A 19599-nucleotide genomic window follows, 5' to 3' on the forward strand; every position below is an offset into this window, starting at 1 on the left:
GCAAAACTGGCATGTCATTCTGAATCAAGAAGTGAGAGTGAGGCCCGGCTGAAACATCATAGGAAAAAAAAAGTCTCATTTAAGAATGATTCACTCCTTTATCATAATTCCAAATTTCACAAAGAAGTGCCTCTTACAATAAAAGATCAAACTGAGCCTCTCCAGTATGATGGACTGTAGTAACAATCCTTTTCGATGGGTCTGTTTTCCTCAGCACACAATTTCTGTCTTTCAACAGCAACAGATCTGCCCAGTTAGAAAAGGACGGGGACATTGAGCGATAATGAGCCTTTTGTGCTCTGCTTCCATCTCAGAAACTTTTCCACAAAGCAATTCACAGTCCAGCTTGTGAGAGATAACTGGAACTGATGTGAGAGGTTGCCTTTCTATGCTCAGGAGAACCAGGGTTAAGTGTGCTTCACTTATCACCTAAACACAGGCTACAGTAGATTTGTTTGCAAAAAGACAGAGAGCTGTACTTAGATTAAATTAAATAATCAAGTTACACGTGAGTGAAAATGCGCAAATCTAATTTTGACATAGCGCACTGCAAACTGCATGGCATACAGACAGTAGCAGCATAGTAGGAAGTAAGCAGGTTCAAAACAACACGTGCTTGCTGTCTATACTAACCATATAAGCAATCAGGAGACTTCCCAGAGGTTTCATGTTAACCAAACATATGAAAAAAAGTATTGGGTTACACAGCAAGGGCATTTCATAAATAACAGTGCAAACTAAATGTACACAATAGGTGTGTATTTGCTGGAAAGGGGAATTGATTAAAAAGGTGGAGAATTATCGTTTCTGCTTTTATTCTACTTGGAAATAAATCAAAGTGAAAATCAGCAACACAATAGGAAAATTAAATTCAAGAGGAAATGTAAAGTTGCGAGTGGGATGGAGAAACCAAAATGCATCATGTAAGTCCTGCAGTGTGGTTCTCCCAACCTCTATTTATCCGGTTTGGAGTTGCTCCAGGTTACTGAGCTGTATGAGATGTATGTTATTTTTCCAATTTCTTCTCAGGGAGTAAATATAGCCAAAAGCCACTCTGCCAGACTGCAGCTAATCCAAGCATTTCACTCATTATTGCTTTGTGTGCCAGATTTACTCCCTCAGTTTCTTTCAAGCTGAAGTGATAAACTTGTTGCTTCTTCCTTAACACCAGAGACTGAATCTTATGCAGCTTCTTGCTGCTGAGCCAGATTAAATATTGAAGCATAAAATGCTTTCCAATCTCAACTTAATTCCTCGTTAGCCTGTACTACTGTTTAGGAATATCATTTCTTTAAATACAAGTAGCAATAGTTTACCACAATTAAGCAACAAAAAGCACTGTGATGATACCCTGGAGTCCCAAATTTAGCAAACCAAGACTCATAGTATGCATGAGATGACTACACAGAGATCTGGGTTTACGTGGTTCTACTTTAGCAATGTTTGGTCCTGCACAGGGACCTGGTAGCCTGCAGCCCTCTGTGTCTAGCCCCTCCCTACTGGGTAGTGAGCCGTCCTGTGAATGAGGTCTTTGTCCCCGGAGCCAACCCCCGAACAGGCTCCCTATGCAGCTCCCCCTCCTCCTTCCCTTTACTGCCCGGGCGATTGCACATGCTGGACCAAAGCACAACTCTGAACCTTTAACCCCCTCAGCTTTGGCTGTATCACTACGCATTGGCTACTGCAGGGGTGTTTAGCCTGTGGCAAAGTCAAAATGAAGGATCAGGGCATAAAGAGCAAATGTTGTACTTCTAATAACAAATATTGTCTTTTAGGGAAGAAAGAGGGGGTCATAAACTTGAGGTGATAAAGTGAGAGTCTACTTATAAAATGTTATACAATTTCTGTACAACATGGGACTAAAACTCATTTTACAACAAGCCTTGATATTCAAATACCTTCCTTTAAATACAAGTAGCAATAATTTACCACAATTAAGCAACAATTAATTGTCATTGTTGCTTAATTGAGAAACATGAGAAAGAATAAGCTGACATTGATGTTAACATTAATGTACAGCTAAATAATCAGTTAGTCAGTCAAGACTTTGTTCCTAACAAATATTATAATGATTTTTAAGACAAAATGCCTGAATTCTCTGGTTATTTCTGTTTTAAAACTTAAACTAATGTCTTTCAGTTCTGTCCTGATCTAACACATAAAGTGATATGAACATGAAAACTTTAGGGAACATTTCGTACTGGGTGTTTTATACACAGTCTCCCATTTTCAGGGACTAAAAGTTTACTATCAGCTGAATGATAAGAACTTTCATGGTCAGGGTAGGCCTTTCATTTCATGACAAATGAAGCAAACATAATATCTGGAGTTGATTTGATGTATTGTTGTGGGGGGGTTATAGCTTTTCCTGGTAATTTTAAATACAAGACCAAAGAGATGTCCATACCGGTGAGGGGGGTCATCATTAGGTTGATGAAACAAAATGAAGCTATTAGAGAGACAGCACAATTCTTAAAAAGAAGCAATAAACTGACCAGTTCAGGACCAATGAAAGCCCTGAAAGACCACAGAGAACTAAAGTGCGTGATCACAGAATTATTTCCATGGTGATGAAAAACAGCTTCAAAACTACATCTAATCAAGTCAAGAACACTATCAAGGAGGTAGACGTAACAATATCATGATCTACGGCCAACAGACGACTTCAAAAATTAAAATACAGATGGTTTACAATGAGCAACGAACTACTGGTAACACTCAAAAACAAGAAGGCCAAATGACACTTTGCTAGAAAACATCTAAAAGAATCTGACCAGCTCTACAAAAAGTTTTGTACAGATGAAACCAAGGTTAACTTATACCAGAAAGACATAAAGTAAAAGTATGAAGAAGGAAAGAAACAGCTGATTTACAAGCACTTTAAGGGCTTAAAATCTGGGACTCCCCACTAGTTGCTCTTAGAACTGAAGAAGCTTCTCAGATGAGAAGTGAAACGTCTTCAAGGAAACTTAAAGTAATCCAGATACTTTTCTTTCGAATCTCCTTAGATGGTCCAAAGTATTCTATAATATCTATCCAGGACGGTGGAGATAACCAGGAACCGGTAATTGGGCTTCAGTTTTAGGGAGCTGTTGGGTCATCAATGTTTTCTATAGTCACTGAGTAGACTGATCACTAGTGTTTACTGATGATGTGACTGCTGACAGTAGTGGGATTAACTGTGAAGTTTAAAGGATTATGGTCTCGGCTCAGATTCTTTCAATTGCTGCAAAACTGATCAGAGAGCTCATCACACTACAAATGGAGTGAAGGCCCAAAGCACAATAAAGGCAATCCAAGAGTTTCTCAAGCAAAAGAAATGGGATATTCTTCAATGTGCAGGTCAGTCACCTGACCTCAACACTATAGAGCATGATTGCTCTTATTAAACACAAATTTAAATAATAAAACAGACCCACAAGCCTTGAACCTCTGTAAATGGACTGGGTATATATTAACTGGGTATAAAACTGGTTTTATAACTAGTTAATGCAATTTTTTTGTAAAAGCAGTAGAATTAAAACTGGATGTCTGCAATTGTTTGATTGTTTGATAAAGACATAATGACAGTGTAGTGGTGTACAGAGAAAAAACTAAAAATTTGTTCAACAAATTAAGAACCTAACTCTAAACTGTTTGTTTGTTCATAGAGAAACCAAAATGCAGCGTGTCTCGTGGCCTGTTGGTTAAGGTTCAAAACTGAAACACTGTCAACCAAATCTTTGCTGCCCTTATTTTTCCGATCACTTTCAATGGTCATAAGAATCTGCAAAATGTGGTGTTTTGGGAAAATTTACAGTCTTAATGCTAAACTAGCCTAACCAGCTGCTGTCTCCAGCTGTTTGCTGGCAACAAGCACGTTTCTGTCATTATTGAGCTACTGCTTAACTGAAGCTTACAGCAAATGTTGTTTTTTCACATTTAGCACTTTCTCCAGTGCATTCACGATACAGTCAGCAGAGCATTGTTACAAATGCGTACTAACCATGCATGAATGAACGCTGATAACCATTCAGCAGTACAGCAGACAGCCCAAGTGACACAGGACATGGTGACAAATCTCACTGCAGTAAGCAAGGTACAGATGCTGAGGCAGCATAGATGAGTCAGAATAGAATCTACCAACGGAGTGACGATACCCTAAATCAGACTAACTCCATACTTTGTAGCCATCTGAGCGCCAAATACTTCTTTATCTTTGCTGGTAAATGCTTCCACCCTTAGCCTCAAAAGGCAGGGATAGCTCAGTAGGTAGAGTGGTCGCTTGTTCAAAAAGCAGTTTCAATAAATTTGCACAGATGGAGCAGACGTCAAGGGAACTCTTGCTCAACAAGAGTTTACAAAAAAAGGCAAAGAAGGTAACAAAGTATTGCTGTGACAACCCATAATGTGCATCTTCAGCCTCTTTCTGTCTCACTTAAGGTGTCTTGCAGACTTGATTATGCAGAGTCATATGTCTTATGTACGTTCATTCTGCATTGAGTAAGGAGAAAAACAAGAAACAACACTTGTTTTAGGAAGCTTTGTTCCCCCCAAGAGGAACAGGCAAAGAGAAGGAAGTGCTAATAGATAAATCCTTGTGAAACAAAGTCTTTATGTATGAGGTTGTGATACAGAGATAAAGATTATTTTGGGTGGCAACACTCACCTGGTACAGAGAAGTTGCTGGGAGAGCTGAAAACCTCAGTATAAGGTGATCCATCACGGAACCAGCGGATATGAACAGGGCCTGGTGGTCCCACCGCTTCACAGGACAGGGTGAAAGGTGTGTATATTGTTACGTTCTTGTCCTCTGGTTGCTTGACAAATGTTGGCAGCCCTAAGTCAGATTAAAGAAGTGTGAAAGAACTGAGAAACGTGTGGACAAAGAAGTTTTGAATACTCTGGATACTAAAACTCACCTTCTACCCGAATGCTGATCGGATCAGACTCTACCAACATGTTGCTGATACTCAGTCGGCATCGATAATCTCCAGCATCCACTCTCTGCACATGTTTAATGCTGTAATATGTAATGCATAAGGACACATCAGTTTATGTACCTAATCTGTCATATCACACACATTTCACCTTCATGTAATACATACATGACAGTGGAGAGGAGAGTTGATACCCCATCTGTGATGGAGTGGAGCTCATTCATCACCACATGGATGTTTGGCGACAGCTCCTTACTATCCTTCACCCACAGGATGGCGGGCTCCAGTCTGGTATCAGGAATTTCAATGGAACAGTTCAGTTTGGCTTCATGGCCCTCTGACAGCTGAATGGTGCCTACGGTGGGCTTAAAGCGGAGTTTCCTGAGCTCATCTGGACTCAGATACATCCGAGAAACAACTCGAGGTATCACAAGAGGCTCCGAGGTCCTGGAAGGTTGTGCTGTTTACAAAAGGCATGTTAGCTTATGTTAGAATGAATAAATGGTAAAAGGGAAATATACTTGATAAAGATATGGTATTGATTTTACAAGAAAATATTTCATGGAACACTGCTAAGCTTTAAAACAATGTAGAGTAGGTCTGACAGTAAGTAAAGTAAGATTTGAAGTTTGGTGGGAAGGGGTTTTCTCAAACAACTGATTATTAATTTAAAACATTCCAACAACATCTGGATGTTTCGTTTTTTTTTTTTTTTTTTTATTTTATTGATTAGCATTCAAATTCATGGATGGATGTTTCGTTTTCACTGTGAGAAACGTTTCTTCACCCATCCCAGTGACTTCTTCAGACCGAAACTAGTACCATTGCCTAACAATGACCTCACGACCCATTGTTAGTCAGTGGTACCATTTTCAATAGATGAACTGTTTATAAGGTTGGGGAAACCTGCAGGCAGTTGAGACTGAAGAGGTCACTTAGGTGAAAACGCACTCTCCCACTGAAACGCAACGTGTTTGAGCATGCATCGGGACAGTTAGAAACATTATAAAATTTCAGAGAAAAAAGTGGAAATTATCGTAACAATTAATCAGGGCAAGGGTTATTTACTGCATATTATTTAACAGAGTGGAAAAAGAACACATTGGATTTGCTTTTTAAAGAGCACGCATAGCATAATTGGGCCACGCAAGGAGAAAAACAAGGTGATTTACGCAGTCAGCATTTTTGAAACTTTTCTATGAATTATAACTCACGGGATTTTTAATTTATAGCTATCCTGACGCGCTCTCACTCCCACCGTTCCGTTTATGCCACATTTTGTGACTTAATTAAAAAGCAAAATGCTACAAAAAGAAATCCAAAGAAACCTTCTCGGTTTTCCAGCGACTGATACAAAACTATTTAATCAGATATTTAAATCTGTCCCAGCTGCGGTCCGTCATACTTCTCTCTCTGCAAAGTAGTGGACAGGAGACCCGGACCGAGCTCTGAACTTTATGAGAATGATGTCAGTGCAGCAAAACACAGTCTTTGAAAGAAAATTAACAACTTACCGCTGACAGGAATCCACACAAGTATTGCTATAGTCGTAGAAAACAAAACCACCCAATCGGGTTTTTCTGATTTCTTTGCCATGACCGGTCCCGAGAACTTAAACTGCTTCTTTTCGTCCCACAGCACAGGTCCGCAAGCGTTTTAAATATGACGGGATTGTGCCAAAACGCACAATTCAGCTGCGACAATATCCAACATCACCCAGCAGAGTGGCTTCAGCGTCGCTTGTGTAAATAGTTGCAACACCACGTAGCTGAAGAGGGGGGAAAACGTTTACCATGTGGGACGTCACAGATGGAATCCCACGAAGGCGGGACTGCGTGTGGAAATACTAGAGACTATAGAACATATAGATGATATATCTTTATGCTGTCTGTGGGAAATACTGAAAGTCAGCCTGAAGTCAGCTGTAAAAGCAGGATTATTACAATCACTCAATAAAACTAGATAATATAGTTAGTATTTATTTTTCTGTTATTTCTTTTCTATTGTTTTCTTAATTTCTATTGAAAAAAGTTGCAAATAATCTATTACCTAATAAGAAAAACTTATATGAAACCTACAGAGGAACACAAGATCTCTTTAATCTTAGAGTTACAAAAATAACAACAAAACAAAAGCTACTACTAAATCAAACTACTCCACCACGTGGTCACTTTTGCTACTGATCTTCCACAAATAGAATAAGAATCCAAGGTCCATTTAGAAGCTGTTGTTGAAATTTCAGTCATGTTCTAGGAACGCTGTTCAGTTACTGTTGGAGTTTAGGTGCTTGTTTTTATCACATTACTGTATTTTCTCGTGAACAGTAATGCTGAGAGTCAACATTTTTTCTTTTTGTTATTATTATTGTGTATTTTATTTTATTTTTTTCACTTGTTACATATGGGACAGACATGACTAGGGGAAAGGAAAGGGAGCAAGAAAGACAGGGAGTAGAAGAAAAACAGCGGGGAAGAGGAACCGTGCGACTCTCTCGGAAAGAGCTGAGGAGAGCCTGAGATGAGGGGTCACCCAGCAGCCGAATAACAGAAGCCAGAGGGGTTTGCAATGACGTGCCTGTGAGCTCCGCCAGCAGCCACCTGTGCCAGAGTGGACCGAGCCCCAGGTCCAGAGGCAGAGGGTACCCCACCCCCAAAGGGGCCTCACCGACAAGCAGTCACTGGGAGTGAGCCGGTGCGTACCTGAATGCCCAGCCCCGAACACCAAGAGCCACCAATGCACCGATGTCTGAGGGCACCAGCATTGGGAGTGGTGGGCGGAGATAGCATCCATACCTTGGAGGGCCTGAGATGTCCCTAGAGAGGTGGCGTCTAATACCGGACCTGACATATAGACACAGACAAACAGGCACACACAGATACGAACATCCATTCCGACCCCCATGCACACATATGCAAATATTCAGCACTCACCCAACCTAGAGACGAGACAGACATAGAGAGACACTGTACACACAATCACACTCCCCAAACTTACTCTGCACCCCAGATCTAGGTACCCTTACCGCTAGAGGGGTAAACTGCACCCAGAACCAGGAGGTGTTACCCTTTTCCCTGGGGTGGAGAGAAGCAGACTGCCCCCGACTCCACAGTAGCAGGGAGGCCCCACATTCCAGACCCCAATCGGACAGCCAACTCCTCCTCCCAGCACCCCCGCCCCGACGGGCAACAGAGAACGGGGGTGTAAAGACTCCAAACCTCCCTCCGCCCATTCATATGTAGTGTTGATGCATGTGTGTTCTAAGGTGCATTTAAAACCACGGAGCTACCTGCCAGAGAGCAGTAGGTTCAAAATGTATTCTTGAGAGGAGTCGAAAAAGCAACACTTCAACGTCCATCAAGCTTTCTTCTGTAGATTCTTGTTTGGCATTATTGATTGATGGCCACATTGCATTTCTCATTGTAAAGCTTCACCAAACATTATCAGTGTTAACGGTTACATTTTAACTTTCTCTCTCCTGACCAGTCAGCACTCTCCTCTGGAAACACCTGTGGAGTGGGTTTAAACTCAAGCAGGATTTTTGAGACGATATCATATACTAGATATTACTCAGTTCTTTGTGCAACTTCACAGAATGCAAATTCACAAGTGCTTATACTTTCTGATAACAAATCAGACCATCTCCAAAAGTGCATCAGCATCTTCTTGACAGATGTTTGTATCTCCTTCCTCTTTCAGGTACGAGGTTTGACACAGTATTACATGCAGTTTAATTCCTGTGTAGGATCACTCATTCTCACATCCTGATTGCCTTTTCCGTGGAATACTTACTTGTGCAGTCCAGATATGGAAAAGGAGGAAAACAAAAACTTAAAGTAAATGTTTGGTTTTGAAAGTTAGATCCATAATTTGCTGGACACAGACACACATGTTGTAGTTTTGTCCCTGTACACCACTACAGTGGATTTTAAATCAAACAATCAAGATAAGATTCAAGCACAGACTTCCAGTTCAATTGTTTTTCAAAAAACAATAAAAAATCAGAGGCTCAAAAGTAATTGTACAAAGTAACATAAACCTAAACACAAGGGATGTTTTAATACTTTAATCCTTTATAATTAATGACTGCCTCCCTTGAAATACTCTCCCAGGCCTTTACCGCAGCTGCTTTCAGTTGCTTCTTGTTTGTGGGTCTCTCAGTTTTGTCTTCAGTAACTGAGAAGCTGACTTGACCACTGAAGAATATCCCATTTCTTTGCCTTGAGAAACTCTCTCTGCTTGTGCAGTGTGCTTTGGGTCATTGTCCATCTGTACTGTGAAGCACTGTCTGATTGGCTGTGCAGCATTTGGTTGAATCTGAGCAGAGATCATGGCCCAGCACACTTAACAGTTCATTCTGCTACTTATATCAGCAGATACATCGTCAATAATCACCTCTGATCCAGACTCACTGACAGCCATACATTGCTATAGCGCCATAACATTGCCTCCACCATGTTTGACTGATAATGTAACATGATTTAAATCATAAGTCTCCCTCATTTGCACACACATTAATTCTGGCCTCATTTTTAAACAGTGAAAACCATGCATTCAACCTGTGCATTAGTATGAGTACTTTAATTTGTCATGAAATATCAAGGGAGTAGGCATCACCTTGTCAGTCAACTGTCCAATTATTTTCTGAACAGGGCTTGCTGTGGGCAGATCAGGTAGTTGTGCAAGTGCAGAAAATTCCAGTTATTATTGCACTGCAACTGTGAGCAAGCTTACATTAAGCACATTTTGGATAGTAAAGTAGTCAGTTAATTACACAGTGCTCCTGAAAGCTAAACAAGAATGATGGGAAGGAGGCAGGAGCACAACACACAGGTCCTGTATTGTAAATATCATCATCGTTTGTAAGACAAACACAGACTGAGCATTTTTATATGCTGGGTTTTAAATGCTGGGATGAGTTTAATTTCATTTAGGAATACTTTGCATTGTTAAAGTTTTCTTGGTGTGCATTATAATTCAACCTTCAAATCGTTCCTGTAGCATCAACACACCTCCTTCTGTGGTGTTGCTCTCGACCCACTTGCTGTTTGGAGAGGCGCCCTGTTCGTTACTGCAGGAAACACTCAGGTTGTACTTCGTCATAGCCTGCAGTCCAGGGACTTCACTGTGAAAAGGCGGCACTGTGACGTTGATGAACCTGGTGGTCGTCACTTCCCCTTCCCTCCGACTGACCTCTCTAACCTTAGATCGGAGAACATGTGATCAGTATGACGCTGTTAAACAATGGCACAGTTTGGATTAAACATGGGGCTTACTCTGATTCGGCACGTGGTGAGTGGAGAGAAGCCATCGTGCCCAGGAGTCCAGCTCAACGTCAGCTTATTGGACTGCCTCTCTGTCACAGTAACATGAGTGGGAGGTCTGGGACGAACTAGAAAACACCAAAAAAAACAAACAATAACAACCCAGTATCAGCTACCATCTTGTAAAGCATTGGCATGGGCTTCATAACACTGACGTGTGCTTCTCTGGATGTGGTGATGCCCTTTGTGTTGTTAGCTTCACAGCTGAACCGAGTGCATTTATCCACACCTGCAGTTGAGATTTTTGAGTGAATCATGTAGCACTTCAGGGCAGCGTGAAACAAAAACAACCAGTCTTCAAGGTTATGACAGCACTGACTCAGCCCTGCTGTTATTAATCTATAATACAAAGGCAGAGCACAAACCAGCAACACACATCGTCGCCACTCTCAAACTGATTTGTTTATGTGTCAAAGATGAATCTGGGGCAAGACTGGCATGCCATTCTGAATCAAGAAGTGAGAGTGAGGCCCGGCTGAAACATCATAGGAAAAAAAAAATCTCCATTAAGAATGATTCACTCCTTGGGGGCGCTAGTGAGGCATGTGCGCGTGAAGTCCCCCGGGATAGCTGGTGAAAATGTGTTTGACGTGCTCAAACACATTTTTTCATCAAATTCATAACCTGCTGAATACTGTGGATATATTTCTTGGAGCTTCTCGACAATGGTGAAGCCCAAACTTCGAACGTGAGTGAAGTTGGCCCCCCCACCTTCTTCAAATCCAACAAAAGTGGTATCAAACATTTGTGCTACGTTTGTGCTGGTTTGTGCTGCAAAAATTTCATTTGTGCCGCTATCATTTTAAAGATATTAATAAAAATTTCTAGAGGTCATCAGAGGTCAACCAGCCCCCCCCCCCCCCCCCCCCCCAATCAATTAAATACAACAAAATGGGTGTCAATCAACTGTGCTACGTTTGTGCTGGTTTGTGCTGCTAAAATTGTTGTTTGTGCTGCTTCTGTTTTAAAGATATTAATGAAAATGTAAAGGTCAAAAGGTCAACCAGCCCCCCCACATTACCCAAATCAAACAAATTTGATGTCAAACTTTTGTGCTACGTTTGTGCTGGTTTGTGCTGCACCATGTCTTAGATTTTAATGATGATTTTAACCATGATTTTAATTGTGTGTTGGACCCCTACCTTGACAGGTCTTCTTTAACTAAGTAGGTCAGGAACAACTCCAGTGCTTTTCTTAACACTTTTACTGATAATTCGAATGTGTCTGATGTTTGGAGAATTGCAAACCCCACTGGTAGGGATTACTCTTTCTTTTCAACTAGGCATAATTCATATAGTAGAAGTGACTACTTTCTTTTGGATGCCAAATTAATGCTGTATGTCATTGACACAAAATATCACAATATTGTCATCTCGGACCACTCCCCTGTCACATTAACCTTAAACATCCAAAATGCAACTAGACCACAGCAAACATGGAGGCTTAACTTCGATTGGCTAAACCCTCTATAGGATTTTCATGAATATTTCGAAACACGGATCTCTCTGTATTTTGATGTAAATGACAACTCAGAAACTAAGCCTGCTACACTTTGGGAGGCCTTTAAGGCCTATTTAAGGAGTGCTATTATCTCTTTTGAATTAGCCAGAAGGAAGAGAAACCGGGCTAAGCTCCTTGACTTGGGCAGGCAAATTAAAGATTTGGATAAAGAGAACGCCCAAATGCCATCCACTACGCTACATAAATAATACTGTCTTTAAAATATGAATATAATAATCTACTCTCAGCAAAAATCCCACTACTGTTGATAGTAGTGGGATTAACTGTGAAGTTTAAAGGATTATGGTCTCTCCTCAGATTCAAATGCTGCAAAACTGATCAGAGAGCTCATCACACTACAAATGGAGTGAAGGTCCAAAGCACACGAAAAGCAATCCAAGAGTTTCTCAAGCAAAAGAAATGGGATATTCTTCAATGTGCAGGTCAGTCACCTGACCTCAACACAATAGAGCATGATTGCTCTTATTAAATACAAATTTGAATAATAAAAGACATCCACAAGCCTTGAGCCTCTGTAAATGGACTGGGTATAAAACTGGTTCGAATTCTTAGTTAATGCAATTTTTTTGTAAAAGCAGTAGAATTAAAACTGGATGTCTGCGCTTCAATCTCATCTGGATTGTTTGATAAAGACATAATGACAGTGTAGTGGTGTACAGAGAAAAAACTAAAAATTTGTTCAACAAATTAAGAACCTAACTCTAAACTGTTTGTTTGTTCATAGAGAAACCAAAATGCAGCGTGTCTCGTGGCCTGTTGGTTAAGGTTCAAAATTGAAATACTGTCAAGCAAATCTTTGCTGCCCTTATTTTTCCGATCACTTTTAATGGTCATGAGAATCTGCAAAATGTGGTGTTTTGGGAAAATTTACAGTCTTAATGCTAAGCTAGCCTAATCCCCAGACTTGTAAAACTATATTGTTATGTTCTTGTCCTCTGGTTGCTTGACAAATGTTGGCAGCCCTAAGTCAGATTAAAGAAGTGTGAAAGAACTGAGAAACGTGTGGACAAAGAAGTTTTGAATACTCTGGATACTAAAACTCACCTTCTACCCGAATGCTGATCGGATCAGACTCTACCAACATGTTGCTGATACTCAGTCGGCATCGATAATCTCCAGTATCCACTCTCTGCACATGTTTAATGCTGTAATATGTAATGCATAAGGACACTTCAGTTTATGTACCTAACCTGTCATATCACACACATTTCACCTTCATGTGATACATACATGACAGTGGAGAGGAGAGTTGATACCCCATCTGTGATGGAGTGGAGCTCATTCATCACCACATGGATGTTTGGCGACAGCTCCTTACTATCCTTCACCCACAGGATGGCGGGCTCCAGTCTGGTATCAGGAATTTCAATGGAACAGTTCAGTTTGGCTTCATGGCCCTCTGACAGCTGAATGGTGCCTACGGTGGGCTTAAAGCGGAGTTTCCTGAGCTCATCTGGACTCAGATACATCCGAGAAACAACTCGAGGTATCACAAGAGGCTCCGAGGTCCTGGAAGGTTGTGCTGTTTACAAAAGGCATGTTAGCTTATGTTAGAATGAATAAATGGTAAAAGGGAAATATACTTGATAAAGATATGGTATTGATTTTACAAGAAAATATTTCATGGAACACTGCTAAGCTTTAAAACAATGTAGAGTAGGTCTGACAGTAAGTAAAGTAAGATTTGAAGTTTGGTGGGAAGGGGTTTTCTCAAACAACTGATTATTAATTTAAAACATTCCAACAACATCTGGATGTTTCGTTTTCACTGTGAGAAACGTTTCTTCACCCATCCCAGTGACTTTTTCAGACCGAAACTAGTACCATTGCCTAACAATGACCTCACGACCCATTGTTAGTCAGTGGTACCATTTTCAGTCATTATATAGATGAACTGTTTATAAGGTTGGGGAAACCTGCAGGCAGTCATGACAAAAAAAAAAGCCTACATTGATGTTAACATTAATGTAGAGTGAAATAATCAGTTAGTCAAGACAAATTCTCTGAATTCTCTGGTTAATTCTGTTTTAAAACTTAAACTAATGTCTTTCAGTTCTGTCCTGATCTAACACATAAAGTGATATGAACATGACAACTTTAGGGAACATTTCGTACTGGGTGTTTTATACACAGTCTCCCATTTTCAGGGACTAAAAGTTTACTATCAGTTGAATGATAAGAACTTTCATGGTCAGGGTAGGCCTTTCATTTCATGACAAATGAAGCAAACATAATATCTGGAGTTGATTTGATGTATTGTTGTGGGGGGGGGGGTTATAGCTTTTCCTGGTAATTTTAAATACAAGACCAAAGAGATGTCCATACCGGTGAGGGGGGTCATCATTAGGTTGATGAAACAAAATGAAGCTATTAGAGAGACAGCACAATTCTTAAAAAGAAGCAATAAACTGACCAGTTCAGGACCAATGAAAGCCCTGAAAGACCACAGAGAACTAAAGTGCGTGATCACAGAATTATTTCCATGGTGAAGAAAAACAGCTTCAAAACTACATCTAATCAAGTCAAGAACACTATCAAGGAGGTAGACGTAACAATATCATGATCTACGGCCAACAGACGACTTCAAAAATTAAAATACAGATGGTTTATAATAGACAACAAACTACTGGTCACACTCAAAAACAAGAAGGCCAAATGACACTTTGCTAGAAATATCTAAAAGAATCTGACCAGCTTTACAAAAAGTTTTGTACAGATGAAACCAAGGTTAACTTATACCAGAAAGACATAAAGTAAAAGTATGAAGAAGGAAAGAAACAGCTGCTGGTCCAAAATGTCTGTGAAGGTTCTCAGTCATTTAAGTCATCGTAGTCTATGGAGCTTGGAAAGAAAAGCGTCTGGACTTCTTTAGGTTTCTCTCACATCCTGGGCCATTTGATCTCAGTAAATCACATGATAAAGTGGGGTCAGGTTTTGCAATGGGTTAACTCGAAACCTTGGCTGATTGTGACCCACACCTTGGCTTGTGTGATTGGGTAGAGGATCAACAGGGGATCAATAACCCTCTTGGGAATTAGCGGTTAACAACATGGTCACTTTACTTGGACGTTTTCTAACTGTCTTCATTGGAATCTGCTTTCAAGGTGAGTAACATTGGTCGTAACTATAAGGAAAGAGAGCTACAAAAGTTGGAACATGTTTTGAATTTATGGCATGAGGCGTCTTTTTCTATTTTACCAAAATGTTTGCTTTAGCTAATGTAACTTTAGCCGACAAGGTCCAGCTTGTGTGTCATGACAAAACTTAACCTAATAAACTGACATGTGGCCTTTTTTATGGGTTTAATGTAGCACGGACAAAATCAAAAGTATTGTGCCTCTAGCTTTAAGGTTTCACATTCAACCACTATTGCGATATTAGCAAGCTAATTCAGCTAATTAATAAAGCTCATTTCATATTGTCTCTGTACTTGTAAATTTCTTTCAAGTTCACAGGCTGTTGTATTTTGGTGGAAGTTCATTTTGGCAATATTTCCAATAACTGACTGGGTTCAAAAATAACTTTTGGCAGGACTGCTATGCTTGATGTCATCTGTTTACCCCTATGTAATCACTTAAGTTGTTATGTACTGCTGCATGCTAAGCTGCAAGAGTGCACTGAGGATTGAGACAAAATATGGTCTGCAAACCAGCATTATATTAGTTTTTATCAGATTGTCCTCCAGTGTGATTATTTCTTGCAGTAATGATATTGTACAATTATTACTTTCCCTGAAATACTTTATGCTTAACAACAGCTCCATATTTTTGAACTCTTGTGATCAGTATGACCAAATTGTGTGAGTTTCCATACTAATAATTAATAATGAATAATAACTAATAATTGGTATCAGAGACACTGATTTTTGGCATGGTATACTGCAGAAGTCCCTTGGGTTGTTTCTGATTGTGTGTGTGTGTGTGTGTGTGTGTGTGTGTGTGTGTGTGTGTGTGTGTGTGTGTGTGTGTGTGTGTGTGCGCATAATTTAGCTTTTAATTTAACTGCATTCCCTGTGTTGTAACAATAATAACATTGTTTATATACAACAATATAATTATAACATATATCTTTATTTTATTTTAGGTCTGTGAAGCCAAACTTGATGCTGGGCATTTATTTTTGTCAATGGAGTCAAATGGTAAGTTACCTTTTGTGTATTTTTTCATACGGGAAACACCACAGATTATATTGTAATTTAATAGCTCTGTAGAACAAATGATATAAAGATTGTAGTGTCAGGGTAACTTCTGAAGAAGTAATATTGCGCTATCGATGATCACATGCAGGTGGCATAAACTAAATATTCAGAAACGCTACCAACAAATGATTCATTAACAAAAGCAATGGAGCAGACTTTTTAGGGTCTTGTGGTTGTAATAAAATCCATAACTGAAGGTTTGTCACATAAGAGTCGTTTTCACACTCATTCTACTTTAAAAGATTTCAAGACAGAGCTTGTTGTTCTCTGAACATGCTTGTTCGCTGAACAGCAGATAACGTGCATCTTTTTGTTTGTTTGCTTATGTGTGTGTGTGTGTTTTCTCTAATGGGCCTCAGATGACAGTTTGCTTAAATTTAGGTCTCAAAGCATTTTTAAAAAATTCTGCCTGTACTCCCCACCCCTCTTCTTCCATTGCTCAGGCTGAAGCAGAATTTGCCCATCTCACATCTGTTGACCTGAAAGGGTCCCGCTTTGCTGTGCTTGACCAATATGGAGAGGTTCATGGAACTGTACAAAACCAAGAGCAGCATAGCAGGGCTATAGGCTCATAAAATGCTTCGATGATGATGTAAGTGTTCAACTGCTAAATGTTCTCCTTTGTTTAAGTTTTAGGTTATCCAGTTCAACTGATGAACTCTTTCAAAGAAAGCTGATAAGTAAAGTCTGTCATCATATTTCACAACTGGACACTTAGTGTGTTAACTTTTACAGAATCGGTGTATATTGGTGATAGGTTGGGTATCATATTCTGCTTGAATGTGCTGATCAGCCTGACTCAAATTAAAAGATATCAAAAATATTAAAACAAACAAGACAGGTGTAATTGACCCAGTTATCTCCAATGATAATCATATATTGATGGAATTATTTAGCAAAAAGCTGTGAATTTGTAGCTGTCTACATGCTTCATAAATACTGTTTAAAAAGTTTTATTGTTTTCTTTTTGACTTCTTTGACCAGAGCTCTACACAAAGGAAGAGGACAGAGGACCTCATTTTCTTAAGGAAGATCCCTCACACACTTTCAAGACTGTGAAGGTTAGCATCGTTTCTTTTAGTTAATTCAATAATTACACCACCAGAGTGGATTTAAATCAAACAATCAAGATGTGATTGAAGTGCAGACTTTAGGCTTTAACTCAAAGGGTTAACACCCTACTCCCTGTGGATGCCACAAGATAACATCTATACTCTTTCCTTACCAAATGTATTATTATGAGATCTGTGACACTGGATTTGGTCTGGGTTTCAGAGATACTAACTGGCAAACTAGCATTAATGTTAGTTTCTTGTGTTTACTCATGTCTTCACCAGGGTCTTTGACATTTCGCTGCTGTACTGTTCACTACAGCTTTGCGTTTGATTTCTCACATTGTATATTGTAATGGCTGAGATATTAGGTTATTTAAGGGGTTGCAGTGGCTACTACAGCTGTCGGGGGCAATACTTGGGTGAAATGTCCTGGACCCTGGAAAAGAGATTGTGTAGACTGGGTAAGCAGTTAAAGGTCACTGGCCCAGAGTCATTGGACAGCTGGGTAAAGCTGGATGTTGATATTCAGTGCCAGTTATGCAACCTGTCCAGCCAACCTGCTCTTTTTTCATGCTGTTAATATAAGAGGAAAAAAAATCTGTTACTGATTAAAGAAGCATTGTCTGTGGAGCCACATTCTGATCCTGCAGTTTAGCTTCAGTTTGCACATTTCATGTATTCTCAGTTACATTTGACTCAGAGCACAGCCAATATTTAGCACAGGTAAATTTAAATTTAAATTTTTGTTTGCATTCTGCAAATGAAGACATGCTCTGTTAATTATGAACATGGTCTTTGTTTAAAGCAAGAAATGGATTTGTAACATGGGGGTGCATATCTCATTCTGAAAAAAACTTCAACAACTAATAAGTGTTACCCAAAGTCAATCACCATCATCCAAGGCATCAGTATGGCTCTTCTTTGGAAAGACATGAATTCTAAAGCACAAGGGACATTGTGTATTTTTCTAAGTCAAGTATGGTAAATATTTTTTTGTTCTTTTTGTCTTTGAACCCTTTTATAACCCACAGATATTGAAGACACGTTTACTAAGAGTTGAAAGTTGGCATTGTGATGGTGAAAAAAAAAGGCATCATCGATGTGTTGGTTGTCCTTTATGCGGCAGTAATCCTGTCTAATCTGAGGGATGTCCTGAGTGCCATTTCCATGCTGATGGGTCTTCTTTTTGCCCTCAACATAGACTATCCAAAGGAACTTAAGTACACCTTTGAAGTCATTCAGAAGGTCGTCATGAACATTGGTGGAAAGCAGTGCTCCTCACTTGTGCATGGTCTAAGAAACAGACTCTTGCGGAAAGTCATGCAGACATGTCCTCTGGTTGCTTGACAAATGTTGGCAGACCTAAGTCAGATTAAAGAAGTGTGAAAGAACTGAGAAACGTGTGGACAAAGAAGTTTTGAATACTCTGGATACTAAAACTCACCTTCTACCCGAATGCTGATCGGATCAGACTCTACCAACATGTTGCTGATACTCAGTCGGCAATGATAATCTCCAGCATCCACTCTCTGCACATGTTTAATGCTGTAATATGTAATGCATAAGGACACTTCAGTTTATGTACCTAATCTGTCATATCACACACATTTCACCTTCATGTAATACATACATGACAGTGGAGAGGAGAGTTGATACCCCATCTGTGATGGAGTGGAGCTCATTCATCACCACATGGATGTTTGGCGACAGCTCCTTACTATCCTTCACCCACAGGATGGCGGGCTCCAGTCTGGTATCAGGAATTTCAATGGAACAGTTCAGTTTGGCTTCATGGCCCTCTGACAGCTGAATGGTGCCTACTGTGGGCTTAAAGCGGAGTTTCCTGAGCTCATCTGGACTCAGATACATCCGAGAAACAACTCGAGGTATCACAAGAGGCTCCGAGGTCCCGGAAGGTTGTGCTGTTTACAAAAGGCATGTTAGCTTATGTTAGAATGAATAAATGGTAAAATGGAAATACAGTTTATGCAGTCAGCATTTTTGAAACTTTTCTATGAATTATAACTCACGGGATTTTTAATTTATAGCTATCCTGACGCGCTCTCACTCCCACCGTTCCGTTTATGCCACATTTTGTGACTTAATTAAAAAGCAAAATGCTACAAAAAGAAATCCAAAGAAACCTTCTCGGTTTTCCAGCGACTGATACAAAACTATTTAACCAGATATTTAAATCTGTCCCAGCTGCGGTCCGTCATACTTCCCTCTCTGCAAAGTAGTGGACAGGAGACCCGGACCGAGCTCTGAACTTTATGAGAATGATGTCAGTGCAGCAAAACACAGTCTTTGAAAGAAAATTAACAACTTACCGCTGACAGGAATCCACACAAGTATTGCTATAGTCGTAGAAAACAAAACCACCCAATCGGGTTTTTCTGATTTCTTTGCCATGACCGGTCCCGAGAACTTAAACTGCTTCTTTTCGTCCCACAGCACAGGTCCGCAAGCGTTTTAAATATGACGGGATTGTGCCAAAACGCACAATTCAGCTGCGACAATATCCAACATCACCCAGCAGAGTGGCTTCAGCGTCGCTTGTGTAAATAGTTGCAACACCACGTAGC

The 19599-nt window shown here is 40.0% G+C and overlaps 1 protein-coding gene across 2 annotated transcripts in view; it reads right to left on the reverse strand.

Annotated features, from left to right (window-relative positions):
* Nucleotides 1-19599, reverse strand: part of mertka (c-mer proto-oncogene tyrosine kinase a) — a 28591-nt gene extending 8992 nt beyond the window's left edge. Inside the window, exons 1-8 of one of the 2 annotated variants that reach the window (XM_085428448.1) lie at nucleotides 19345-19599; nucleotides 18645-18936; nucleotides 18459-18559; nucleotides 12992-13283; nucleotides 12806-12906; nucleotides 5088-5379; nucleotides 4902-5002; nucleotides 4649-4819 (exon numbers count right to left, since the gene is read on the reverse strand). In XM_085428448.1, the coding sequence (XP_085284574.1) occupies nucleotides 4649-4819; nucleotides 4902-5002; nucleotides 5088-5379; nucleotides 12806-12906; nucleotides 12992-13283; nucleotides 18459-18559; nucleotides 18645-18936; nucleotides 19345-19426 (1432 nt within the window). In that variant the 5' untranslated portion in view covers nucleotides 19427-19599. Of the gene's footprint in view, nucleotides 1-4648; nucleotides 4820-4901; nucleotides 5003-5087; nucleotides 5380-6433; nucleotides 6728-12805; nucleotides 12907-12991; nucleotides 13284-18458; nucleotides 18560-18644; nucleotides 18937-19344 lie in introns of those variants that run through there. The other variant, XM_085428447.1, reaches the window with a different exon arrangement.

Source organism: Rhamphochromis longiceps, linkage group LG13, assembly GCF_057381845.1.
Source record: "Rhamphochromis longiceps isolate RC_006_pf linkage group LG13, R_longiceps_female_GT1.1, whole genome shotgun sequence".
In the NCBI taxonomy this organism is placed as follows: Eukaryota; Metazoa; Chordata; class Actinopteri; order Cichliformes; family Cichlidae; genus Rhamphochromis; species Rhamphochromis longiceps.